The sequence below is a fragment of the Physeter macrocephalus genome, chromosome 20 (genome assembly GCF_002837175.3).
Source record: "Physeter macrocephalus isolate SW-GA chromosome 20, ASM283717v5, whole genome shotgun sequence".
NCBI classification, from domain to species: domain Eukaryota; kingdom Metazoa; phylum Chordata; class Mammalia; order Artiodactyla; family Physeteridae; genus Physeter; species Physeter macrocephalus.
Genome location: NC_041233.1, coordinates 38,136,185 through 38,163,938, shown reverse-complemented (window position 1 = coordinate 38,163,938; position 27,754 = coordinate 38,136,185). Strand labels below are relative to the sequence as shown.

The window sequence follows — 27,754 nt, the reverse complement described above, 5'->3', positions numbered from 1 at the left end:
AAATAGAACTACCATACGACCTAGCAATGCCACTACTGGGCATATAACCCTGAGAAAACCATAATTCAAAGAGAGTCATGTACCAAAATGTTCATTGCAGCTCTATTTACAATAGCCAGGACATGGAAGCAACCTAAGTGTCCATCAACAGATGAATGGATAAAGAAGATGTGGCACATATATACAATGGAATATTACTCAGCCATAAAAAGAAACGATATTCAGTTATTTGTAGTGAGGTGGATGGACCCAGAGTCTGTCATACAGAGTGAAATAAGAAAGAAAAACAAATACTGTATGCTAAACATATATATGGAATTTTTTTTAAAAAATGTTCTGAAGAACCTAGGAGCAGGACAGGAATAAAGACACAGACGTAGAGAATGGACTTGAGGACACGAGAAGGGGAAGGGGAAGCTGGGACGACGTGAGAGAGTGGCATGGAAATATATACACTACCAAATGTAAAATAGATAGCTAGTGGGGAGCAGCCGCATAGCACAGGGAGATCAGCTAGGTGCTTTGTGACCACCTAGAGGGGTGGGATTGGGAGGGTGGGAGGGAGACGCAAGAGGGAGGGGATATGGGGATATATGTATATGTATAGCTGATTCACTTTGCTATAAAGCAAAAACTAACACACCATTGTAAAGCAATTATACTCCAATAAAGATGTTTAAAAAAAAAAGATCATGGGCAAAAAAGACTAATGGCATCAAAAAACGTTTCTAAATCAATTTCCAAAACATTTCTCTCCTCCCTTCTGAAAAAGTTCTTAAAACACAACCATCAAAGATGAACGGGAAGTTAAAGACAGGTAATGCGATAACAGTGCTAAATAACTAATTTCAGTAACTCGGAATCAGCTTTATCCTCTGTTGTAAAGAAGAGCCATATAAGAGCATTTCTTTTAAACTCTTCCTCCGACATAAAGGGAGCCAGCATGTTATGCAGTCCTTAAAAATACCGACTCTTAATGAACCGTTTTTACTAAAGCTTGGAAATATACCTGAGTTTTAAATACAAGCTTCAGAATTATATCCACCACATCATGTACCCTAAATTCTGAAATCAGTTTCCTAGCGGGACTGTGAAATCCTTCGGAGCCAACGTCTCCTCGAGCCTTCAGTGTTAAGAGACTTGAAGAGAACGGAGTCACCTGCGCAGCTCGTGCTCCTCCAGGATAAACTCCGGCTACCCAGACGCACGGGCCAGATCAGGAGGGCAGCGGTCAGGCTCCACGTCAGAATCCGCGACTCGGAGGGCAGCACCTGTCGGGCGGGCGGGGGGGGCACCCCGCGTCGCGCTCGCGGAGGGACAGAAAGTGGAGGCTGTCTCCTCCGCGAAGGCGGCCCGCCGCGTCGGTATCGGGGCAGCGGCGGCGACGGAGGGGGCGCGGCCAGGAGGCCAGCGACGGCAGCGCGGCCCGGCTCAGCGGCCCGCGGCCCTGGGTGCCCTCCCCATCCGGCCCGCTTGCCCTCACCGGCTCTCGTCCACTCCCTCGCCCGCCCGCAAGGAGGTGCGGCCCAGCGAACGACGCCGCTGCAGGGACCGAAGAGCAACGCTCAGTGGTCGCCGCGCCCCCGCCCCTTTGTGACACCGCGTACCAATCGCTCGCCGGTGCTCGCGTCTTCCTCCAATCAGCGGGGGCGGGGGCGGGGGCGGGACCTGTCCGCGCGGACGCCTGCGGTTGCTCGGGAGCCGGGGCTTTTTTTGCGTTCGGTGGTGGCTGTTGGTTAGGAGAGGCCCGGATGTGAATCCTGTATTACTAACAGTGGCCTGTTGACTAGGGCCGAAGCGGACGGGCTGGAGACCAGTCGCACAGGCTTCTGGGAACGGTGGGGTTGGCCTGTGGCCGAAAGAGAGTATGGACAGCACCCTCCCTGAGACCAACCTAAGGCGCTCTTAGAGGTGCCCGACGTGCTGGGGGGATAGTCCCCGTCGATGGGCTTTCCAGAGCCTGTGCACTTCTAGGGCGGTCCAGGCCGGCCTGCCTTAAACAAATCACTCTTCCTGCGCTTTACTGACCCCTAACGTTTCTGGTCTCACGTACCTCATCTGAGACATGGGGACATTGCCATGCCTGGTTGAAAGCAAGGGCGAAAGCAAACAAGCTCTGTAGATCTTATCCATTTATTCCTCATCCAATTTACTGAGAATTGTAGAGTTGAAATTGAGTGGGTACCTTGGGTTGTCAAATCGCAGCGTCGGCTATGTTGTTTTTTTTTTTCTCCAGCTCTAATTCCCAAGCTGTTGAGCTCAGGTGCACACCGTAACAGACAACACAAACCTTCCAGCCTGACATGGGCCCCCACTGCTTCTTTTTATCATCATTTCCTGTAGGTATTCTAAATCCAAGGCTTACGGATTTTCCAGCCCTCCTGGCTTACTATTTTACTAGGTGGATTACTCAACTGACAACAGTAATCTCCCTCTCACTGCAGCTTCACTTATCATCTTGTGACTCGGAGGAACCAGTCTAAAAATGAACCCCAATGCCTAATCTCCATTGCCTGTCCCTTCTTACTCTCCTCTGAGACCCAACCCACCAAATTATCTCCATAATTCAACAAACTATTGAGTATACACTGAGGTATATGATAAGGGACTCTGCTTTCACTCATTTTCAGGCTCTCCTGCCACTGGTTCCTTCTTAAACTCTAATACTGAGTTGACTGGAGCCCCGTGAGGACAGAGATATGATTATTATCTTTGTATACTAAATTCTTAAATGAGTGCCTGTGATGAAATGAATCTTACTGAAGCAAAACCTTAGTTTCTAAAACCTGCCACCCCTCTCAGTCAGAACTGAGAGAAGGAGCTTTGGAGTCAGGTGGATGAGCTTAAAGCCTTGGGTTCCAACACTGGAAGCTCTGCTACCTTGGCCAGTTCATTCATTCTCACCATCATCATCTACCATGTTTCAAGTGCCAGATAGTTAACAAGGATCTTTGCATATTTTGTCCCATCACAATCCTGCAAGGTGGGTACTGAAACCCCCACCTGACAAAGAAGGAAACAGAAGCTAAGAAAGGTAAAACAATTTGCCTATACTCAAACAGCTCTAAGTGGCAGATTTAAATCTAGGTTTCAATAAAAAAATCCAAACTTGTTCCGCTAATCCACTCTGCTTCCAGATTTTAGCCTCATCTGTGAAATGAGGACAACACCTATCTGGCAGAGTTAAGGAGACTGACATAAAAAGTGCCTACCATCGGACCAGTGAATGTTAAGTTCCCTCCCCCTTTCAACCCTCTCAAAATAGCAATTTGCCTATTTTCTAACTCTATTGTCTCCTGAATTCCCTGGAATCAATCCTAATGATGGGTCAGCAGATTTGATCATTCCAAAAGAAAAACATGTTTAACAAATGCTTACTGAGTCAGATCCCACATTGGGCTCAGACTCAGAGCAGGAAACTGTACACAAGTAACCTAAGGGACAGAAGGAAGATGCACTAAAGGGACAGAGAAAAGGAATAGGCAGCTAGTATGTACCCTCTTCTGCTGTTGGGTCATTCTCACAGCAGAGCTGGACAAACAGTTGATGTGTGAGAGCTATACAAAATCTCTGACTATGAGCAATTCCCAATTCGACCTTAAAAGTAACCAAGGAAGAAGTTACTGGCTTCAGAATTGGTGAAGCCAACTGGGTCTGCTTACAAGATTGTGCCATGGTTACAGATTGAATACTCATGAGCAAGATGGCACAGCACAGGAAAACAGACTAGAAGGGCGGGGGGTGAGGTGGGGGGGTGGTCAGCCATCCACAAGGGACAACACAGTTGTAGAACATTCCCATCAGTGCAGAGTTCTATGAAACAGTGGTGCTCTAGAAGCTGACATTTCCATCCTCAGCACTTCTTCCTACCATTATCTGGGTTCATTCTGCCTCTTTCAAAAAATAATGCAAAGCTCCAAGGAATGGAAATGGATGCCTTAGAGCAAGGGTCAGCAAATCATTTCTGTAAAGGGCCACAAAGAAAAAATCTTAGACTCTGTAGGCCATCCAGTCTCTGAAACAACTACTCAACTCTGGCATTGGAGGTAGGGTGAAAACCGCCATAGACAATTCATAAATGAATGGGTATGGTTCTTTCCAATAAAACTTTATTTACAAAAACAGACAGTAGAGGACTACAGTTTGCCAAACCTTGCTTTAGTGGACCTATAGAGGCATCTTCAGAATTCAGTGGAATGAGAGAAAACCTCCTCTCCTATTACAAAGACTCATGAAGTATATAATCTCTCATCCTCTTCCTCTATCAAGTGCCCTGGTTCTGACTAAGTTAGGGCTCCCATACATGTAGGGAAGACTCCTGGTCATCTGTCTGGCATTTGCTACCTCTGGGAGTCCCTGCCCACCCATGAAAGGCACAAACAGGTTTCTTTTCTAATGACCCTAAACCATGGCCCCACCAAGGCTAATCAAAATATGGTTAAAAAAGCAAAACCAATAACAAAACAGTGAAACATTTATTTCTGTTTGGCAGTATTAAGCATGATTAAAACCAGTACAGAAAAATACTAAGTACATTGGGTAAGAAGTGAGCTAGCTGTTTCAGTATATGCTTTTTATAATTCAGTTAAGACAGTGAGCACAGAAGACAGCATCATTAACTCAAGGATGTAGCTGAAGGATACCCTGTACACTCTACTGGCCTCCAAAGGCATTCAAGGGATCATCAAATATGTTGGACACCTTCTGTTCAGATCTTGATTCAGGCACTGTCTGTGAAGATCGACTTTTTGGTTTGGTTGTCTTAGCCTGGATACCAGAGGAGAAGATATCATCTTTCAAAAGGAAAAAAAGAAAAAAAAAAAAAAAAAAAAGAGTTGCTGAATAGGCAAGAAAATGGGTGCTTTTAAGACACATCTACACAAACAACCAAAGACTCAAGTCTAACAACAGTATGGGATACCAAAAAACACTAAGATAGAGCCAAGCCTCTTAGATTCTGGTCCTGGCTCTGCTACTAAGTTTTATGATCGCATACAAGTCACATTTTCTCTCTGAGCATAATTTTCTCAGCTACAAAGCTGTGTGTGTGCACATGCAGGAGAGGAAAAGTGGAAAGATAACTGAATCTCCAACCCAGCCCCTGACTTTACCATCTATGCATTATACTTATTTCTACATTCTTTTCCCACTGGATTTTAAAAGGAAAAGGCACTAAAAATAAGCAAAGGGAAATCCAACACAGGTCACCCTCTTTCAGAACAAATGCATCTGTTTGCAGCACCTAAATGCTAAGCGTGTAAGTCTTTATGACTACATTTGTGTTTAATGTTTCACTGACTCTAATGCTCCATGACTTATTTTACTCATTAATGATAGTAACCCAGTAATGTTACTGCTAGGATTCTATTCAACTGAGATTTTAGCATATGTACATAAAGATATGTATGTACAAATGTTAAAGATTATGGCATCATTTGTAACAGAGAAAATGGAGAAACAATCTAGATCACTCTCAATAGGCTAACGGCTGAATATAAAGCAACAGTACACAACTACTAAAAACAAGGAAGTAGATCTCTATGTACTGACATGGGAAAACACTGAAAAAATAAGTATACGTTTATATGTATACAAACCGATATTACTGTCACCATGTCTGAAAGGGGACACACCAAACTCTCAATAATAGTTACCTCTAGGGCTAGCTTTATACTTTTCACATTTTAAAAATAGTATTAATCTATTATAACATGTATTACTTTTTTTGTAATAAAGTCTCTTCTGTACCTTGTAGTGGGAAGCAGGTAGAGACAGAGCACACTTGCTTGGGGAGCCGAAAAAGTGTGGCTTTGCGGTACCAACTTTCTTCCAGTTAACCCCAAGGTCCAGACTGGGAGAGAGGAGGTAGGGGAGTAGGAAGTGTATATGGCCTCAGCCCGAGTCCTATGCACTAACACAGGACATATCAGAAGCCCTACATTTCGGGTTACGGGGCATTTGGCTTGCCCAGTAATAAAGCAGACATTACACTATGGAGAGAAAATGAACATGTTTACAAACACAGAAGATCTTTGGTGAGACGTAAAGTCTGAGTTACAGCCTGCTTTCCTATACAGTCCTGCTCTCCTCCTGCACTGCCCCTCCATTCTCTGAACCACTAACGCTCACTCTCCAGCTAGCACTGCATCACACCCGAGGCAGCCACCTCAGCCTACTTTAGCATGTGGGGTAGTTTCTGATCCTCCTTTCAGGACATCAGTGTTCAGATTTGTCATAGATGATTGGCAGGGGGCACACTAAGAAAAAAGCTAAATTATACTTGAAAGTCAAACTCTGGGCTCCTTCAAACTCCTTGATATCCATCATAACAAAACATGGTTTCACCAAAATGACTAGGCCATTTACTTATCCACCCTCAGTCTATCTCAGGAGTATATAGCAAGTCAAAGGAAACCCACTGGGGAAAATTTTCCAGGAAAGGGTCAAGACAAAGGTAGCAGGAGAAATACCAAGTCACTGAACAGTAATGACTCTCTCTGTCATGCGTAGAAAACTAAACTTACCCATATCATCGTCAAATATAGACTTAGCTTCCACTTTCTTTTTGGACTTTTCTTTTGGTTTTACAGTTAGGTCAGCAAAGATATCAATGTTATCATCAAACAAGTTGGAGTCAAATGTTCTTTCCTTCTCTCTTGTTTTTTGTGAGGCTTTCATTGCTTCTGTAGCAAATATATCATCCTTGTAAGCCAAAAAACAAGCAAAGCAATTTTAAATCAAGTTTTTACTTTACTACATACACTAATTTCAACAAGTTGTAGAAATGCAAACTGCCACAGGGTTCTGGAACAGCCATGTGAGCTGCCCCTCTATCTGGAATTGCTACTCCAGATCTCTGCCTGGCATGGTCCTTCTCTTTCTTCTAGTCCCAGCTAAACCTCGAGCCGTACAGAGAACCCTTCTCTACCAGTCCTACCTGAAGGAGCACCTCCCACCCCAACCCATCACTCTGCCCCACTGCCCTGGGTTGTTTTCTTTAAGGCTCTTAACATTACCTGAAAACGTTATTTATATGCAGCTCTATCTATATCCAATTCCCCTCCCTGAGAGCTCTGGGGAGCAGAGCACTGGTCCTAGTTCACCTTGTGCTTCCACTTCCCAGATGCTCAATAAACATCTGCCTGAAGAGTGTCACTGAAGGCCTTCAGCTCCAGCCAGGGCCTGTTTCCCCAAGAACCAGAGGTTAGACACTCAAGCTGTAGAGATGCTACTTTATCTAGGCTGACTGCAGCAATAGCCAGATAAAAACTATAAAAATCAAGACTTGCATCAATGGTTATGGCCAGAAACAAAACAGAAAACCACTTCTGAATAAGTTTCAGAGTTATTAATAAGAGAACCGAATTATAATTACTAAGCAAGTAGATACAGGGCAGCAACCAAAGAGGTTTAATGCAATCTATGGCTCAAATGACCCAATCAGGTATTTTCCTTTACAAAGAACCCCGCACAAAAATGTATTGTTGTGTCCTATTACCTACCTCAAAAATATCTTGTGCTTTTGAGATAACATCCTGCTGACTGTTGGATTTTGACTCATTCTTCTTGCCTTTCTGGTCTGTAAAGAGATCATCCTCATCTTCCAGGAGAGGGAAAGGATTTGTTTTCTTTGCTGGTTTTGGTTTAACAGACTGAAAGAGATCATCATCACTGCCTGCCTCACTGAGAGCAGGAAACATGGGGCTTTTTTCTTTACTTCCCCCTGCCGGGTTGGCCAGGCTGTCTGCTGCCTTCACCTTGGCTTTTCTTCTCCCCGTGGACTGAGATGCTATGCCCTTGGAAAAGATATCTCCAGAATCAAAAAGGTCATCCTCAAGAGGTTGACCCAGAGATTTCACAAAGGGGTTTCTGTCTGTCCCAAGCACAGGACCACCTGCCCAAGTTGGAATGGCAGCTGCCACGGCCTCCTCAGAGCTGTCTTCTCCACCAGCTGCCCTGGGCTGTGGCTGATGACCATCTGGTGAAATGACGCCATCTGCCAATTGTGCAACAAATCCCCTGGGGATACTCATGTCCTCAGCCTCACTGGACTCCTGGGCAGCCAACCGCCGAGCTGCGCGTGTCTGTGGTCTGCGCCTCCCTCTCACTTTGACCCGGTTCTGCAATGGCAAAAACCACATGCTGACCTGATGGTTTTTAAAAAGGTGCTCAAAACTAACATAGCAAATCATCAGCAACTCAAAATACTGTTAGGTTGTCAGGTTCCCCTCAATCGAGATATTATCTAAGACAGAAGAGGTTATTTCTTAAAGATTTCCGAAGGCATTTAATAGCTCCTAGTACTCTAAGACTCATTCTTAATCCTTCAGTGTCCCCCATTATTGAGTCTGCTCAATTTCTGTTCAATTTGATACAAAAGGTTTCATCTGCCACTGGAAGCCACACTGCTCGTGCCACACTGTCCTGTGTCCCACAGCGCTCCCTGGACCCTTCCTTCTCTGCCCTAAGTTTAAATGTGGGTATCTTTCAAAACGAGGAAGAATTACAGGGATTCTGGCAATAAGCTTTACTGGGGGATAGCCTAAAATCAGGCTCTAGAAACAGGGAGATAAGATGATAAAGACAGAAAGGGAATCTCAGATGCTCTTTTCTTCAAGTCAACAAACACTAAATCCAAATTTTAAATATTTCACGTAAAAAAAATGTGGCTTAGGAATCAGAACTTTCAATATAACCTCAAAATATGTGTCACTTATTAGCAATAATGCAGTATTTGTAATATTTTCCAACATATACCATCAAGTAGTTTTAAGAAGGCACAAGCTACTTTGGACAAAGTACTTAACTGTACTTTGCCTATGTAGAAGAAATTTCACGAATTACTTCAGGAAAAATTTAAACTTAACAACAACAAAATAAGCTAACAGAAAAGAAAAGAAAGGAGGGATGTTTTATTTTTCTAAGTAAAACAGGTTTGGAAACACTTGAAATGAATGTATCTGCAGGGTCATCGTCGGTACTGTTGATTACTCAGATAACAGCTAAGATTTTTTTAAAGAAGGAAGACTGGATAGAAGAAAAGAGAACCAATTGAAATAAAAGTAAAACCTCAAAGAGTTCATGGTCCATCCAGCACAAGTCCACAGTCCTATGCAACAGTGTGACAGGACCGTAATTGCCACGGGATCTCAGAGAGGGAGCCCAGGACAGGGGCAGGAGGGGAAATGTCACAGAAACTGTGAAGTTTGTGCAGAGCTGTCGATGAGGAAGAGCATTCCTGACAGAGGAAGCAGCACGAGCTGATGGCAGCAGCACGTTAGGGCATGTGTGTTTGGGGAATGGTTCCTGGTGACTGGACTTAGGTTGACAGTGTGGGGCGACTGGTGGGAAAGCTGGAAGCTCCGGTTAGCACAGACTGTAAATGGCTTTAATACCAAACCAAGGAGCTTGAACGTCCTCCTTTGAGCAGTAAGGAGACGGCAGAGGAAGCAAACAGTAAGGACATGATCTGCTCAGTGTTCAGAAGGCCTCCAGGTGGCAGCCAGGAGCTAGTGAGCTAGCTACTGAGCAGAATGTAAATGTAACAAAGGCAGGCAGTGGAAGAGTGGACACAGAACTAGGGAGGTGGAAGGAGGGCAGAGAGGCTCAAGGAAAGATGAGGCGCCTCCTTCAAATGAGGAATCGGGGTCAGCCTATCGTGTGCAACTGATGAACTCGGAAGAAACATACAAACTGTTCTGGTTTTTAAAAAAAGCAGGCAAGCAAGCATCACCTTGTTCACACTGTGTAAGGTGTCTGCCTGAGCTGGAAGGTCAAAACTCACGCCGGTCTCCCCACTCCCAGGAAGAGTGGGCATACTTTCCAGACTGTGGATTCTCCCAGGTTCAGACGAAGGAACACCCAATTCTGGCAAAACAGACTTCATTCCAGAGATCTGGGGAGCCGCTGTAGGCAGCAAGGCTGCTGGGTTAATTGCTAAATTTGCCTAAAGAAGAAAAATGAGACTTACTCTGTATGTTTTCTTAAACACAACAGTCTACTCTTATTACTGTGACACATGACGAAAGACTCGGTGTACGTAATACATAATACGAGAGGAGAAAGAGAAAGGCAGGGACGTCTCCTGATCTAGTCTTAGAATTAAAACAGAGGGCTATACCCCTGTGCCCACCACAGGACAAAGAAGAGATGTTACAGATGCAGCACACAGGAAGCAACAACCACAGGGTGGGGAAGAGATGAGAAAATGCCTGGCAGCAGCTGACAAAAGGAAAACCCAAGAAAGTTTACAGATGCCACAAGGCAGGCAATGAAAGTTCCAGACACGTTATAATTACTTGAATTTTCCAGATCCAAGGGGATGGCTCTTTGGTTTTAAATGGAGCGGGACCTGGTGAGTCCTGTGTGAAATTACATTCGGTTAAAAATCCATTGGGGAAATAGAAAAGTGTCTCTTGGATTACACATATGCCTGAAAATAAATCTGTGATGGAACAAAGCTGTTGGTTTCTATAATTCTATAATGGGAAAGGCATTCAAATCTCTCCTGGGGCCTCAAAACATTTCACTAACATTACTTCATTTGTGCTTCCTTATCCGTTGTGTAAGTGGAAGGCTATAAGACCACACATGGAGGAAAAGGAGACAAAGATCATGAATAAGATTCATAAGAATTATAGTGTATCAGAGCCCCAAAACTGGACCAGCTGGAAACATTACCATGCTGGTTATCTCACACAGCAAATATTACAGAGCACAGAGAAATTTACCCAAGCCTAATGCACTAGTTCTAGAAGCAAAAGAAGCTGAGACTTGAGTCGCTGGAGATGTGTGAGTCCTAGTGCCTCATTTTCACAGCTCAGAACACTGAGGCCTCAATGAGACATCCGGGGACAGCTGTAAGCCAGGACCAGAACTCACTGTCTAGCTCTGCTCTGCCCTCAGGAGGAGCGCCACAGAGAAGACTGCTGAGGATGGAGGCCTAATAGCAATGATCTCAGAAGACATAACACAGAGAGGGAATCAAGAAAGTGGATATAATTCATATTTAATTCTAATGGAACCCTACTCCAAAGTAGCCCAAAGGGAGAAATGGAGTTCTAGTGGGAAGATCTTCATCCTGCCTTAACTCTATCTTGGAATCGAATTTGCAGGTACTCCAAAAGTAATAATGATAAGTATAGATTCATGGAACCAGTGTGGAGTGAGGAGAGGAGAAATGAGCAGGGGTTAAAAAAAAAAGTAAACAAAGGGAGGTAGTCCTAGTTGCTATTTCCTCCTTAATTAAGAGAACTCTGAATGACCCCGGGTCTGCATGATGCAATTAAACTATACTACAATGTAAACAAGAGCTGAAAGTCCTTAAAGAGATCAGTTCTAACCTGAGGTGTTTCCGATTTCCATATGCCTTTTTCTTTGATACCTGGAATGGATTCAGGATGTTTCTGGTTCTTGAAAGAGGAAACAGAGTGGTCTTTTTTCACTATCTTCTTCTTTTCCGGGATCTTCAAAAGCAAAGAATACCCAAAGTCTGTCAAGTATCTTAGAAATTTTAAGCAAAAGTCATAATGCAAAAAGAGAAAATAGCTTCTGACTTTTAAAAGTCATTTTCACAAATGAGGGTTGAACAAACAAATTTAAAGGCAGCATTTCAGAAACAGAGTTCTAAAGACCAGGCATCCTCTCAGTGATAAAGAGAAAATAGAGAGTACTTAAAAATCTACTGGGGAAGGGAGGGAAATGACACACATGGCCTAACACTCAGATTTATAGCTTTGCACCTGAAAGGTATGAATATTTTGTCACCATATCATATGTACTGGTCTTTCAATGAACAACTTAAAAATCAAACAGATTTGTAATACGGTAAGAGAGCCTGGGTTAGTTAATAGTTTAACGTTAGGAAACATAAGATGAAGACAACCTGAACACCGTCATGAGCACATTATTTGCTGTTCATTTACTAGTGAGCATTTTCCTTAGTCACATAAGGGGACATTCATTTCCTTTCCCAGAAGCCTTCCCACACACTGCAGTATTGAGAACAAAAGTCTGATACCAAAGGATGCGACTTGGCACAGCTGAAAAGATCATCATCTTCATCATCCCCAAACAGGCTCCCAACACTTGGCTCTAACAACTAGAATAGAAAAAACTTAAATTCAATATCCAAAACAAAAGCAATTTACAAAGAGAGTCAGGTGATCTACAGAGACAATATTTAACATAATAACAAAGCTATGACATGGAGAACCATTTGGAACTGACCCTGGTTTTTTTGGTGCCGGAGAAAAGGTCAACGTCTGGGTCATTGTCCTTCTGAAGCTTGCGACTAAAAAGGAGCTCTTCATCCTGAAAGACACCTGTGCTCTTGGGGCGGGCATTAGGATCAGGACTCTAGGAAAAAGAGGGAAGTTCATGTATTTTATAGACTCCTAGGGCTTTACCTCAAGGAAATAATATACAGCTACAAAGATGAAACAACAAAGATATTCCTTGTGGCTCTGTTTACAGTGGCTAAAGGTTGGACACAGCCTGAGTGCCCATCAGAAGGGGAATGACACAGTCACATAATGGAATACTTTGGAGATACTAAAAACAGTGGAGAATATATTTACAAAAACAGATAACATATACATAATCTGGAAAGATCATCTTTCAACCTTTGTGTAGTATCTGAATCTGAACTGTTTATTTATCATCTTTCAACCTTTGTGTAGTATCTGAATCTGAACTGATTATTTAAAGAACAATCCTTAGCTCCATACTGAGAAACATTTTAGGGGTGAAAGCACATAAAGTTAAACAAGTTCTCTCCATCTCATGCCCAAAGGGAAGAATGAGACAGCAGCTGACTTAATACCAGAAACTACACAGAGTGGTCAAGCACATATCCCTAACTTCTACTTACCAGCATCTTAGGCCAAAGAGCTGGCACGGGTGTGATCAGCCAACCTTCCCCTATGCCCATCCACCTTCCACCCCACTATCTTCAGATTCCAAACAAGTTCTTTCTGTTTGCTAGGGTAACTGACATTTGAAAGTTACTATCACATTACTAGGTTTGATACTATAATGCCTCAGACTTGACATTCTAAAATTCTTCCCTTTCTTTAGTATCACAACCACAGACGGAAACAAACAAGAAAACTCACTTCTGACAAAATGTGTCACCATTAAAAATTAACTAATAATTATTATTGATTACACATAAAAATTAGTGTAACATAGCAACTAAGGTTCAAAGTTTTACAACCGTGAAAATCATATACAAAAGTAAGAGACTGGAAGAAAATACAGCAAATTATTCATATTCACTGTGTGTAGCTCTCATTTATAAACGGGGCTATCCTACTGGTATAATAAGAAAATTCATAAAACATTTGTTGTAAATATCAATATGGACTATATCCTCAGTTTGATTTACAAAAAATTATTGGCAATCTATGGCCCATCGCCTGTTTTCTCTTTTTTTAATACTTCTATTGACATAAAATTCATCTATTTAAAGTGTGTAATTCAATGGTTTATAATATATTCACAGAGCTGTGCAAATACCACCACCATCTAAATTTAGAACATTCTCATCATCCCATAAAGAACCTCCAAACCTACTAGCAGTCACTCTCCATTCCTGTCCACCTCTTTCCCCAGACCCAGGCAACCACTTATCTACTTTCTATCTCTATGGATTTGCCTATTCAAGACATTTCGAATAAATGAATTCATACATAATGTGTTTGTCACTAGCTTCTTTCATTCAGCATGTTTTCAAGGTTCATCTATGTTGTACCATGTATCAGTAATTCACTCTTTTTATTGCCAAATAATATTCCATTGTATGGCTGAAACACATTGTGTTTATCCATTCATCAGCTGATAGACATTTGAGTTGTTTCCATCTTTTGGCTATTATGAATAATACCTGTTGGGAACATTACATTCAAGTTTTTGTGTGAACTTATATTTTAATTTCTCTTGGTTATATACCTAGGAGTGGAATTGCTAGGTCATGTGGTAACTCTTATATTTAAGAATCTGAGGAAGCACCAAATTGATTTCTGAAGTGGAAGCACCATTTTACATTTCTAACAGCAATGAACGAGGGCTCCAGTTTCTCAACATCCTCACCGACACTTGGCCATTATCAAAAAAGTCAACAAGTGATGGTAAGAATGTGAAGAAGCTGGAACCCTCCATTCTTCAGCAACTCACATCACAGAACTGACACCGTGAAATGAGATTCTTTTATTCTTCTAACGATTTGAACCTTTACAGCTTTTTGCTCACCTTTCCTACTTCTTTCTTCGGAGCTTGGAAGCTGTTTTGATCTTCTGTTTTATCCTCTTCCTCATCAAATAAGCTAAGAACAGTTTTGGTTCTAGTTTTAGTTCCTCTGTCCAATGGGGATGCAGAAAACAAATCAGAATGCTTAGCTGCTTCCTGAGTAGATACATTCAGAGATCCTTCCTGAAAATGGAAATAGTAAGGAAAAAAAATGAGTAACACCTGGAAACAAAAATTCTATTGTGGGAGGGCTTCCCTGGTGGCGCAGTGGCTGAGAATCTGCCTGCCGATGCAAGGGACACGGGTTCATGCCCCGGTCCGGGAAGATCCCACATGCCGCGGAGCGGCTGGGCCCGTGAGCCATGGCCGCTGAGCCTGCGCGTCCGGAGCCTGTGCTCCGCAGTGCTCCGCAACGGGAGAGGCCACAACAGTGAGAGGCCCACGTACCACAAAAGAAAAAAAAAAAAAAAAAAAAAAAGTTAAAAAAAAAATTCTATTGTGGGGCCTCCTAAGCTCCTCATTAATTCAGTAACTGTCACACCTGCATGTTTCAGGGCATGACGGCTAATCACACCTACTCCCAGGAAACAAAACACTCAGGCCAATTCTTGATCGGCCACTCCAATGGAGAGTCTAGTACAGATAATTCATAATCAAAGATGATTTTTTCCAATCAGTTTAAAGCCTATATTTATAACTCCTTCCAACCAAGATACATATATATCACTTATAACCCTGAGCCACATAGGTTGCTCATGAGCTATAAATAACTTCGAAGTCACAGGTATGACACAAATGCCAATCACTGGAAACGGATCATATATTTCCTAGTATTTAACTAACACATAACTCCAAGGGAGAGGCCTAATTGACAGAATTGGACACAACTTGTAGAAGGCTCACACTGTATTATGCAATTAGAAGAATCTCTAAAATAATCATAAAATGCAGCATTTATTCATTCAACAAGCACCACATTTCAGGCAAGATACCATTGACTGTAAGTATCACTGTTCCTGTATGAACTGCCAAGAAAAAAAAAACAAAACTCCCAATTAAACATGCCATCGATTGTGAGGTGCATCCTAATTTCAAAGTGGTTAAACTATGAAGGAAATATGTAATTCTTTAAAGAAAATATGTAATTTTGAAAGTGCCTACTATGTGCGAGGTAATAAGCTAAGCACCACAGATGCAATGGAGAGCAAAACGAACATGGCCCCAATCCTCAAAAAGCTTATCCTCAAGCAAGGGAGACAGCAGTACAACAAGCAGCTAGAGTTCAAGGGGAAAATGGGCTACAGCAACACAGAAAAGGTCCATGTTGAAACAACAGGAAGAGAATGTCACACAGTGATTCAGGTATAGGTAAAATGTTTGCATCCCTGTAGCCCCAAGCCTCGACAGGAAAAGTATATGCAACATTCTTCACATTGGTCCTAGAAGAGAGAGTAAACCTAGATAGCTGAACACACACAAGTACAAGAGTACGAGAAAAGTTAGAAAAAAAGGAAAAGTAGACAGAGACTGAAAGAACTGCTGATTCCCAGATGCAGCCAGCAGCCTTATCCACAGGTCTCCTGCCGGAGAGGACAGCCCGCCCAGGAGAAGAAAGCTAATGCTTTAGAAGAAAGCCAAATTTCACTTCACTCTGTAATTCACAGCCAACATCAACTAAATGTAAAAGATTGGTAAACTAAAATATTCTTAAAGCTGTCACTGTAATTTAAGTACAGGTGGGACTAGAAGAGAACAAGGGGAAACAGACTACGGAGAAAAGAGCCAGTCAGAAAGAACAGACGTGCAGAGAGAAAACCGAAAGGAAAAAATGAGATGAGACAGAGAAAGGCAAAATGGACACTGACACAACGACCATAAAAATGTAAAATGGGAAAAATGCACATCATTGTGTGCGCACATATGCCTAGAAAAGAGGTGGAGAGGCAAGAGCAATGTTGAAGGTCTCCCTGAATGGCAGGATCACAGATTTTCTTCTTCATACCTTTCAGTGTTTTCAAACTTTTCAACAAATGAGCCGTTTGTTTTCTGTGGTAGAAAAATGTAAGGGTATGTGTGTGCGTGTGTGGGTTTTACAAGAACACGCGAGAGACAAAAATATCAGATTATACAGAAAAAACAAAGTCCACCTTTCCTGACTCCTCAGCCACACTAGTTCTCCCAAATTCTGACGACTCCTTGGCGCTCTCTGCCTTCTTAGCCACCGGTTTCACTCCCAACCGTGCCTCCTTCTCTTCTTCATCACTGAACAGCAGAGGTGGTACATCAGGGACAGTCTCTTTTTTCTATCAGAAGAAGAATAAATGACATCCTCAAAAACAAACAAACAAAACGTGTGCCTGACGAGCACGGCAATGTATAGAACAAGCCAGAAGCACAGTCCTCTTTAAGGCATTAGCTAAACTTTGGGGTCGGGAGAGACAGGACAGGACAGTGAAGGGGGCACAAACAGGGAGAAGCAATACCACCACTACCTCAGACTTGCAGACAGTTTCTGCCACCACAAGGTCTGCACCTGTCTCCTTGCATCTGTTAACTCCTTGTGTGCGCCATGGCTTAGATCCTAACCTCTGCCACCCAATCGTTAGTCTCTCCTCTCTGCCTCCCTCCCCTTACCTTTCAGCTGTATGACATCATCCAGAGCTGTCTTGCTAAAATAAAACACCCACCAGATTACTTCACCTCCCACCCCAAACCTGCGCTGTGTGCATTAAGCAAATGCTAAACATGACAATCAACTGGCCCCTCTTTTATGACCCTCATCCATCTGTACCTCATCAATCCTCACTATTCCTTAAACCTATTGTAAACTTCCACACTTCCACGCTTGATCTGCACTGTCTAGAGAAACAAATCCTCCTCATCTTTCAAGCAAGGCCCAGCTCAGATGTCACCCACGAAGGTTTTCCTGTTCTCTTCAGTAAGTATCAGGTGCTTCGCTGATAAGAGTATTTATGTCTATACCTAGCCCTTACTATACTTTCCTCCTAATTTACATTAATAGCTATCGTACATCTCTTTGTCCACTCATTTGAAAGGATCATGCAGTATATTTCCACAGCCAGTCACGGTGTTTTATATCAAGCAGGTGCTCAGCACAAGTTTGTGAGCACTTTGCCCCATCTCTCATCTGTTCCTTACCTGGGAGGCAGCGATTTCACAGATTAGGAAACTGAGGTCACGTGACTTGCCCAGAGTTATTGGCATCCTTGAGGCAAGTGACTTATCACAAATGCTTGAGAGAAAAGCAGTAACTCTATCCTACTAACTACACTAGATGATATGAGGAAGTAAGCTTTGAAGCAATACCTAAATCGAGTTAGGTAGACAAGTTTGGGAAACTAAAGAAGAACATGACTGACTATGATAGAAAAAACTATGAATAAATAAGAAGAATAAGGTAAGCAAATTTTTAGTTATTGTTAGAAAATGGTCCTTAAAGTGCATCATCATTAAAACTTGAAATAAAAGACTGGAAACCCACAAAAGAGTTTCAGAAGAAATAAAGCGAAACCAAAGTGATCAAAGGAAAAAATTTTTGTGGGATGTGCTGGACTCACTGAAAACTATATGTAATGTTGATGCAAATGGATCAAGGTAAAAAACGAGACTGATGTACGGTGGACCAAATTCTCCCTTCATATAACTATGGTCCTTAAACCAAGGAAAATGCCACCCAAACTACTGATTTTAAATCTTCCTAAAGATAAGCTGACTCTTCACCTTCATTCTGAAATTAATTTTCTTGATAGGTTTACAGTTGAGTTGCATTTAACTTACTTTAAAATATTCTAGGATCTCTAAACAAAAAATATATTTTATATGTTGCCTAAAGGCGATCAAATTTCACAAATGGTAAAACTCAGGTGTGCAGGTTGTTCTGCTACTTAAGATGCATATCTTTGACCTTTTGTCTTATTTAACAATTATAATTACTACAGTTTCAAAGAAGTTTTACATTTCCAGAACCTTCAAAATTCATTAGATTACTGCTCATTTCTCCAGGGTAGAAGTTATTATTTATAATTTACAAAGAAAAGCCACTCAGATCTTCTGACTCTCTTAACCATGAAGCCACTTTAGGGAGATGCAAGTACAGGTAATTCAAAGAAAAGCTTATGAGCACTCAGAAGCAGTGGCAATGCTGCAAGCTTTTACTACAAGCTGTGCACTTAATGGGACTGTGGTGAGGAAAGAGTCCCTAAATCAGTAACTCGCATGGGCCTGGTCTGGGAATAGGACAAGTTAACACCTTTACTGGGTCTGAAAATATGAAGAATATTTCCAGAAAAAAGAGACAACAACTTCCTCTGGAATATTTTGGGACAGGATGAGTCACCAAGAGTGCATGGCGAGTGAAGGTGGAAAAGCTGAGTCTACTTTGAATGAAATTACAGGTGGCGTGGTAGGTTCAGCTACAGGCTCAGCTTGACAAAGGGATGACAGGACCGGGTGGTCTTTGAGAAGATAACCTGGGCAGCGGCAAGGAGAGATGAAGAGAAGGAGCATTCACAGGCCAGTTAAGAAATTATCTCAATAGTCAAGGCTAAAGATGACAAGGCTGTAGGGACGGGAAGAAACATTCCTAACAAACTAGCAGGAAACAGTGATGACTACCCCATCAAAGGAGAAATATTCACACATGTCCTGGTGTAGTTATTCAGTGGAATACTATATAGTGATCAAAAAAAACAAGATGGAGTTTATGGAAATGAAAAACATGCTGCAGGATTTTTAAAAAAAGATGCATAAAACTGTAAAACATGATCTCATTTAAATGAAAAAAGATAAGAATGCTTAGAAACAGACATGAAAAAAGTGCTGACAACACATTGTTACCAATGATTACACTAGGGAGGAGTATGGAATGGGGACTTTGTATTCTCTATGCATGTTTTTTCATTTGTTTGTATTTATTTTTTACCTTGACTACCTTTTTCTGCTTTCTTTCTTTTTGGGGGCGTGGGGGGGCCACACCATGCAGTTTGCAGAATCTTAGTTCCCCGACCAGCGATTGAACCCGGGGTCATGGCAATGAAATTACCAAGTCCTAACCACTGGACTGCCAAGGAATTCCCTCTATGCATGTTTTAACCCTTTTTTAAGAAGGCATCCATGTATTACTGTATAATTTAAAATAAACTTTAAACAAAAAATATTTAGGAGATATGGAAGAAGAGCCAGGTACGGGTCTCTAGAAAAGAGGAAGTTCTAGGCTCCTTTACTGCCATTTCCCTCCTTCACCGTACCCCCTAGGGTACAATGTCCCTCGGGATGTGCAGGCATCGGGGACTGCACATGGTCACCCATGATCACAATGGGAAGGGGAGAGTCTTCCTCATCAAGCAAGGGTGGAGGAGCTGCCTTTTTAGATTCTGTGGCTGCTCCCACATGGGGGGAATCTCAGGGGGTACATCCTTCCTTCCGTCTTACATGTCTTTCTGTCTCTAACACGCGCCAATTAGAGTGGTCTGAAGTTGGGGTTGAAGGCTCTCAACAGCAGGCTGTGACTTTGCTTGATTCTTGGCCTCTGAGGCTAACCCAGCTCAGGTAAAGGAGGTCTCCATGGGGTCTAGCCTGAGAAGTTCTAAATTTCCCTTTGGGGCTGTTGGCAATTGCCAGCTGGCAATAAAATGCTGCTTGGCCTCACTTTGTTCTATGTGCACACACTTACATATACCCACATAGGGAATGTGTTGGGGAGGGATGAATGATAGGCCAAAGACAAGATTCCAGTATCCCTAGGTTCCCAGGACAAATATTATCATAATGCCACCTTCCTCTCATTTCTTAATACTCCTTTTGATATAAAAAACATGAAGACTTGCTAAATCTTTTAGCTTAGGCGATCATGGTTAGTGATGCCATTTAGATGTAATTGCTGGAAGACTATTTAGACTAGATAGGCACTGATGGACTTTTTTTTTTCTCATCACATACTTTTAATTTTTAAAAAAATCTTTGTCATAAAAAACACAACATTTACCATCTTAACCATTTCTAAGTATAGAGTTCAGTAGTAGTAAGTATATCCACGTTACTGTACAACCAATCTCCAGAATTTTTTCATCTTGCAAAACTGAAACTCTGTACCCATTAAACAACTCTCCATCCCCCAGCACACCCCTCAGCCCCTGGTGATCACAGTTCTACTGTTTCTATGAATTTGACTACCCTAGGTACCTCGTGTAAGTAGAATCATACAGTATTTGTCTTTGTTGCTGGCTTATTTCACTCAGCATTATGTCCTCAGGCTTCATCCATGTCGTAGCCTGTGTCAGAACTTCCTTCCTTTTTACTGATTCACTATTAATATAAACCAGGACCAAAGCGTTAGTACTGGAAACTTGCTCCTGTAAGGAATAACCTGTACATTAACTGGCCTGGTCTAATGTTAGCAGAATTCCATGCCACCGGGGCTAAGCCTGGCAGTTCCTCCAGAAGGAGTGCAACAGCGCTGTCCCCTGCTCTCCCCTGAGACTCAGACGCCTACAGCTGACACTGAAGGGGCTGCGTGATGTGGAACCCTTTTCTCCAGGCTTTGCACGTGTAAAATACCACTAACAAGAAGATGTCTATCTAAAACCAGGCAAACGAGTTTTTCCATAAGACTCAGTCTCCAAGGTCAGCTTTTAGGACCTGATTGAGGGAGGCATCAGTATTCACGTAACATCACCTCAGGGTTACTTCCTGGGTCTAAGAGGTTAAGAATACCGTTGTTGCAGGAGGAGCAGATGCGGGAGGAGAGCCAAACAGAGAGCTTCCACTGTCACCATCATCTTCAAACAGGAGAGATGCTCTCTGGGTCTTCTTTTGGCTATACAAACAAATAAAGAGTCAAATTAAAGGCAAATGTGATTTACAAAATACAATATTCTTTCTAGGTCACACCTACAGGAAGCCACCTACCACCAAAACGCCCAAGTCATCCATTGACCTTACACAGCTGCGGCAAGAAAAACCTTTGAAGTAGGTGCAATTTGTGTCTAGCAAGTCATCACCCGCTGTCTGGCATTCTTGTGTAAAAGCCCGGGGCCCTCCTCATCTTGTCCCTTTGTCAGTTACTTTTGGCTCAAGGTAGGTGCACTAGCTGTTGGCTTTGCCAATGCACACAACACGCTTAGCATTCACAAACGTAGCATTCTCTCTCACCATTTCCTATGGCAGAGGAAGAACCAGGGAGCACCAATGCCTATTTCCAGAGTGGTCAGGAAGGCGGCTGTCAAGAGATCGCAGGGCCAGAACCTGGTTCAGGCTGTGACCTATGGCCTGGTGCCACCTCAGCCACTTAACCATGTCTTTCCAAGTGCCTCTGTGGGCTTCTGTGCCTTCCCTTCAAACCCTAAACCCATCCCATTCTATCCCCTCCACACAAAGTCTCTAAGAAGCTGGGAAAGCTCATCTTCACTGTTCACCACAGCAATGTTCACCCACCTCCACCCCATGTTGGGCAACCACAGCTGAAATCCAGCCACAGCTCTCCTCACCACCTTCCTCTCACCTGTCTTCACCTACCTCCTCAATGTCTGCCAGAATAAATACTGATCAGGGCCTTTTGAGGAACAGAATCATAAAAGTAAAGAAACACAGGGAGGCCTAGCACTGGACGTGGGCAGTCCCAAACAGAAAGTGTTCTAATTACAGAAGGGTCATGTTCTAGTTTCTATACTATGTGATAAGGAACCACCCAACTAGCAGCATACTAGAGAATTATCAAAGTAATGAAAACTCGAAATTCAATGTTAGCTAGATAAAAATAATACGAGTCATTTCAGTATCCATCTACTTACACTAAAAATAATTAGCATATATACCCATAAGTATATGTATCATAATCTTTTCTCTAAGTTTAATTACTAACAACGCATAATATAAGGTTATTCATTAGTTTAACATTGGATGTCTGCCTACATCTTAAAATTGCCTAAGGATCACTGACTAGGGAACACAACTAACCAAATAGTTGAGCATACTTACACTGGACACTTACGCTAAAGGACAGTAAAAAATTAGGTCTACACCCTGAAGAAATTATAAAAACAAAGAGCCATACACAGTCAGGTAAAATCTAATATGCCTTTAAGGATATGCACTGATAAAAATGTACACAAATTATAACCAAAATATATGACTACTAAGTGATGATCACAAAATATTACAAAAATAACTACGACAGATGCCTAAAAAGCAAAAACCTTATTAAGCTGCTACAGCAGAAGAAAAATCTTACGCATGATTTTCTGAACAATTTCTAAAAATCAAAACCAAAACCAAGCTACCCACAGAAAATAATCTGATGCCAGATTCTGAAGTTCTAAGCTAGAGAAAAGCTAGTTAGCTTTCTGGACATAGTTACAATAGATTACGACAGTGAGTCCTTAACCTTGGATCTCATTCCACACCCTCGGCACCTGCTGGTTAAATGTGGACATCCTGTGGAGATCTGTCCTCAGAAGAAAAATATGCAGCTCAGTGAACTGGAGTATTTCTCATTATAAATAATGGGGTAATAAGTATTTTGATTTATTAAAAGGGACAGATGTCAAAACACATTAAGATGACTATAGGGTTTATGGCCTACACCAGGACACTTTTGAGAGTGAAAGGGAAAATTATTAATCACCAGGCTGAAATGACAGGCACAAAGCAGGCCTCTCCAGACAAGCAAGGATGTTTGAGTGCCCTGCTTACAAGACAGTATTTCGCAACTTTGTTAGGGTCACAAAGCTTGTTTCTTTTTTTAGAATGCATTTGAGGTACAATTTACATACCATAAGATTTACCCTTTAGTAGCGTACAATTCAGTGACTGTTAGTATATTCACAGAGTTGTGCAACTATCACCATAATCTAAGTTCACAATATTTCCATCAACCTAAAGTGAAAGCCCATAGCTGTTCACAGTCACTGCCCATTCTCCTTTCCCCTCAGCCCCAGACAAACACTCATCTACTTTCTGTCTCTATGGATTTATCTCTTCCGGACATTACACACAAATAGAATCATACATGTGCTCTTCTGTGACTGGCTTCTCTCAATTATCACAATATTTTCAGGGTTCATCTATATTGAAGCATGTATCAGTACTTTATTCTAATTGCTGAATAAGAGTCCATTGTGTGGATATAACACATTTTGTTTATCCGTTCTACAGTGGATGAACTTTTGAGTTGTTTCCGCTTTATGGCTATTATGAATAATGCTATGATAAACATTCACGTGCAAGTTTTTGTGTGGACATTTCTCTTACGCATATTCCTAAAAACTGAAATTGAGTCATGTGGAAACTTCATGTTTAACTTTTCATGGAACTGCTAGGCTGTGTTCCCAAGTGGCTGCACCATTTTATGTTCCCACCAGCAATGTGTGAGGGCTCCAATTCCTCCACATCCTCTTCTGCACTTGTTGTTGTCTGTAAAAGATTTTTTTGAGAATCTGATGAAAGCTAGCATTGCTGAAAGCTAGATATTGTGTGTAATTGGTACTGGGACCTACACATGAAACATGTTTCCTGATCTCTAGACCTGTGACCATGTGTGTGGTGGGGGGGGCAAAGGGAGGGGCTGCACACGTAGACAGGTAACTTCTACAGAGTGTAGAAAATGCTCAAGTGAAACAGAGCTGGGGGCAGGGGGTTAAAGATGGAGCCATTTTTGCTTTAGACTCTAACCCTATTTCTTATCTTTCTCAGCTGTTTGGGTTAAGGAAGGCTTCTCAAAAGAGAGGGCTTAAACTGAGTCTTAAAAGAAGCTGGCTAGGGGCTTCCCTGGTGGTGCAGTGGTTAGGAATCCACCTGCCAATGCAGGGGACACGGGTTTGAGCCCTGGTCCGGGAAGATCCCACATGCTGCAGAGCAACTAAGCCCCATGTGCCACAACTACTGAGCCTGCGCTCTAGAGCCCGCGAGCCACAACTACTGAGCCCGTGCACCACAACTACTGAAGCTCACACACCTAGAGCCCGTGCTCCGCCACAAGAGAAGCCACTGCAATGAGAAGCCTGCGCACCGCAACAAAGAGTAGCCCCCGCTCGCCGCAGCTAGAGAAAGCCCGGGCGCAGCAATGAAGACCCAACGCAGCCAAAAATAATAATAATAATAAATAAGTAAATAAATAAAATGCACAACATTTAAAAAAAAAGAAGAAGAAGCTGGCCAGGGAAGAAAGGAAGGAGAGAGTCCCAGGAGAGAGAGAGAGCAACAAAAATAAAGGAATGAAATGTTATTTCCCCTACACTCATGACAGTAAATTACATTTCCGTGCTTACAATGTACCAGCTATTGTGCTAAGCATTTCATATTGGGATTTCATTTAATCCTCTCAATGATCCTATGAGAGAAGCACTATTATCATTTTTGTTTAACAGATGAGAACACTCAGGCTCAGAGAGGTTAGGTAACTTGTCCAAGGCTATTCAGAGAGCAACTGGCAGGGCCAGAATTTAGTATCAGGTATTGGGATTCCAGAGCTTACATTCTTAACCAGAGGCCCAAGATACACCCAGGGGTGAAGTCATGGAGCCCAAAGTAGAAATGGCGACATCTGAAGAGATCATAGTATTCAGAGACAGAAATATGAGATATTTTTGAATCTATCAATTCAGTATTTAAGCTTAACCACACCAATGCATAGGGTTTACATGTCCAATCAATTGCCTCTTTATGTTACTACCATTAAGTTAAATTTCAAAGTAATCATTTAAGGATCTCAAGAGAAAAAGAAAAAAATACATATATTTTCAAGGGAGTTATTCTGAATACACAGCTAATCTGCAGCATATTACAATACCAACCACAGCCCACGCTCACTCTACATCAGGGGTCCCCACCCCTGGACCGCAGACTGGTACCAGTCCTGGGCCTGTTAGGAACCAGGCCGCAAAGCAGGAGGTGAGTGGCAGGCGAGCGAGCGAAGCTACATCTGCGGTTCCCCATCGCTCGCATTACTGCCTGAACCATGCCCCCCCAACCCGGTCCATGGAAAAACTGTCTTCCACAAAACCGGTCCCTGGTGCCAAGAAGGTTGGGGACCACTGCTCTACATAACCTGCCACCCTTTAGTCCAAGCATTAACGTGCAGAAACACCTAAGACCAGCTAGGGGTTACCAGCAACTGGTGTGATACAGCACAGCTCTGCAGAGAACCATCTTACTAAACAGGATGTTTCTCAATGCTGAGCAGATTTCTATCCAAATGACAAACTTAAGTAACTTGGACAAAACTTTACATTCTTTAGGGTATCCCAGGGAAAAAACAAAAAAGACAACAAACTGTACTTAAACCCCTAACAAACTAAGAAAAATAGTATTTTAAGGTTAAAAAAAAAAAAGGTAAGTAGAAGAAATTAGGTAAGGATCCATGAAGAAAAACATTTCCCAGTACCAGGGGAGAATAACTTGCAAGTGAAAATCAAAGACATTCTTGTGTATATGATTACCAGGTGATGAATGATCGGCATGTCACCCCCAGCAGCTGACATCTTGCACATCAAATACCTTCACCTATTACCACAGACACTGATGAAATGATTTCTTACAATGATTGTCTCACCTGTCCTTAGCAATAGCGAACAGATCATCCTCATTGTCCTCCTCGAAGAGGCCGGTCTTTTTCATGGCCTTAATCTCCTGGTCTTGGGTGGTCCCAGAGTCCCTAAGTTCTCCTTTAGACTTGTCAGATGCCAAGTTGGTCTGTGAGTCAGTAATATTCCACTGGTCCTTAAAAGATAAAATATATGTTAAAATCCTCTGGCCATTTAGATTAAAAAACCTGAGCAGTACAATAAAATTCACATTTGTTAAACTAACTGGTATTTAAACTAAGCGTATCACTTTCGAGGAAAGCTTATGTCCAAGGCTTTTCACTGAACTCAAATCTAGACAGCTGGGTTCTTTGACCTCCCAGACCTTATGGTGTTTCCCTCCACCACTACCTGCCACAGTGTTTCTCTCTCTATGGTCCTGTTCTGTGCTAGGACAAGGGAACTTCTCTACTTTAGAGATCAAAATTAGTTATACAGGGGAATGAGAAGATACAGGAATGTTTAAAAAAAAAAGAAAGTCAAGAACTCTCCACTTTGGAGGAAAATGATATTTGAATTAAAAAATCCCAAAGCAAGCTGGGAAAAAAATGTATAAAAAGCTCATGCAATGTAAACAAGACACAATGAAAGCTGCTAGCGAACGTTTTGCCACAAAATTCTGAATCTGGCCTTTAGAAAGCAGTTAAGGAAACCCCACCTAGCTATGCTCACCCCTTCAAATCAAGGATCTCCTGAGCACTTGCTAAGTGGTCCTGGAGTCTAGAGCTTTACAAATCAAAGTGGGTTCCACAAGCAGCACCTTCTGTTATACAGAATTTCTAACCCACTTTCTGAATCAGAATCTGCATTTGTCACAGTATGTCCAGGTGATTTCTTCACATGTTATAGTCTGAGAAGTGCTCCCCTAGAGCAGGGGTGCTCAACAGCGACCACATGCTAGAATCCCTAAAAGAGCCTTAGAAACCTCCAGTAACAGGCCATACCCCAAATCAGTTAATTCAGAACCTCCAGTGGTAGAAGCCGGTATCAGTACTCTCTAAAGTTCTCCAAGTGATCCCACTTGGAGATCCCAGTCAAAGCCGAGTCACTGTTCTAGAACCCTCGTTATCTTTACTCTGCAAGTACTTTTGCTCCCTGCTTTAGCTAATATTTTTATTATCCCTGAACCACAGTAATACTACAGAAGAAAAAATTCAACTGATGGTTGGCCATTACTATAGTGAGAACAACCCACTAAGAATGCTAGAAAGAAATAAAAAAGGAAAATCCATTATAAATTCACAGATTTGAGTAGAAAAAGCAAATTATGTTGTGTCATTTTAAGTTGCTTTCAATTTAAAAAAATGAACACATCTATCATTTATCTGCCTACATCATACCCTCATAACTTACCTACAATGTTAAAATAGAGTATTATAAAATAGGAAGATTTTTAATGCTCACAGTTTTTAATATCATTATATTTAGTCTTTTTCTGAACAGCTGCTAAACTGTATTCTCAATTGGCTTTGCTAATATATATCCAAATATCAAATTGAAACATTGTTAAGACCCTTATAGAAAAGGAATTAAACAAGCATAGCCCACTCCTACCTTGTCTAGCTACCATTCTTGATTAACGAAGCACAGCAATCATTTAACAAAGTAAAGTGCTGGGAAAACTGGACAGCTACATGTAAAAGAATGAAATTAGAACACTCCCTAACACCATACATAAAAATAAACTCAAAATGGATTAAAGACCTAAATGTAAGGCCAGACACTATCAAACTCTTAGAGGAAAACATAGGCAGAACACTCTATGACATAAATCACAGCAAGATCCTTTTTGACCCACCTCCTAGAGAAATGGAAATAAAAACAAAAATAAACAAATGGGACCTAATGAAACTTAAAAGCTTTTGCACAGCAAAGGAAACCATAAACAAGACAAAAAGGCAACCCTCAGA

At 41.9% G+C, this 27,754-nt stretch overlaps 2 protein-coding genes across 4 annotated transcripts in view; both read right to left on the bottom strand.

Moving 5' to 3' along the window:
• The window catches only part of ZFAND4 (zinc finger AN1-type containing 4), a 201,238-nt gene extending 199,758 nt beyond the window's left edge, over window positions 1-1,480 (bottom strand). The window contains exon 1 of one of the 3 annotated variants that reach the window (XM_055080935.1): window positions 1,160-1,480. The gene's annotated coding sequence lies outside the window, so the exon portion shown is untranslated. The other 2 variants (XM_028481303.2, XM_028481305.2) reach the window with 2 other exon arrangements.
• A 2,976-nt stretch (window positions 1,481-4,456) lies between these two features.
• The window catches only part of LOC102974617 (WASH complex subunit 2), a 56,948-nt gene continuing 33,650 nt past the window's right edge, over window positions 4,457-27,754 (bottom strand). Inside the window, exons 20-31 of the mRNA XM_028480939.2 lie at window positions 25,814-25,980; window positions 20,980-21,082; window positions 16,395-16,550; window positions 14,251-14,430; window positions 12,229-12,357; window positions 12,020-12,100; window positions 11,343-11,465; window positions 10,299-10,361; window positions 9,734-9,946; window positions 7,503-8,120; window positions 6,525-6,702; window positions 4,457-4,793 (exon numbers count right to left, since the gene is read on the bottom strand). Of these exons, the coding sequence (XP_028336740.1) occupies window positions 4,654-4,793; window positions 6,525-6,702; window positions 7,503-8,120; window positions 9,734-9,946; window positions 10,299-10,361; window positions 11,343-11,465; window positions 12,020-12,100; window positions 12,229-12,357; window positions 14,251-14,430; window positions 16,395-16,550; window positions 20,980-21,082; window positions 25,814-25,980 (2,151 nt within the window). The 3' untranslated portion in view covers window positions 4,457-4,653. The remainder of the gene's footprint in view (window positions 4,794-6,524; window positions 6,703-7,502; window positions 8,121-9,733; window positions 9,947-10,298; window positions 10,362-11,342; window positions 11,466-12,019; window positions 12,101-12,228; window positions 12,358-14,250; window positions 14,431-16,394; window positions 16,551-20,979; window positions 21,083-25,813; window positions 25,981-27,754) is intronic.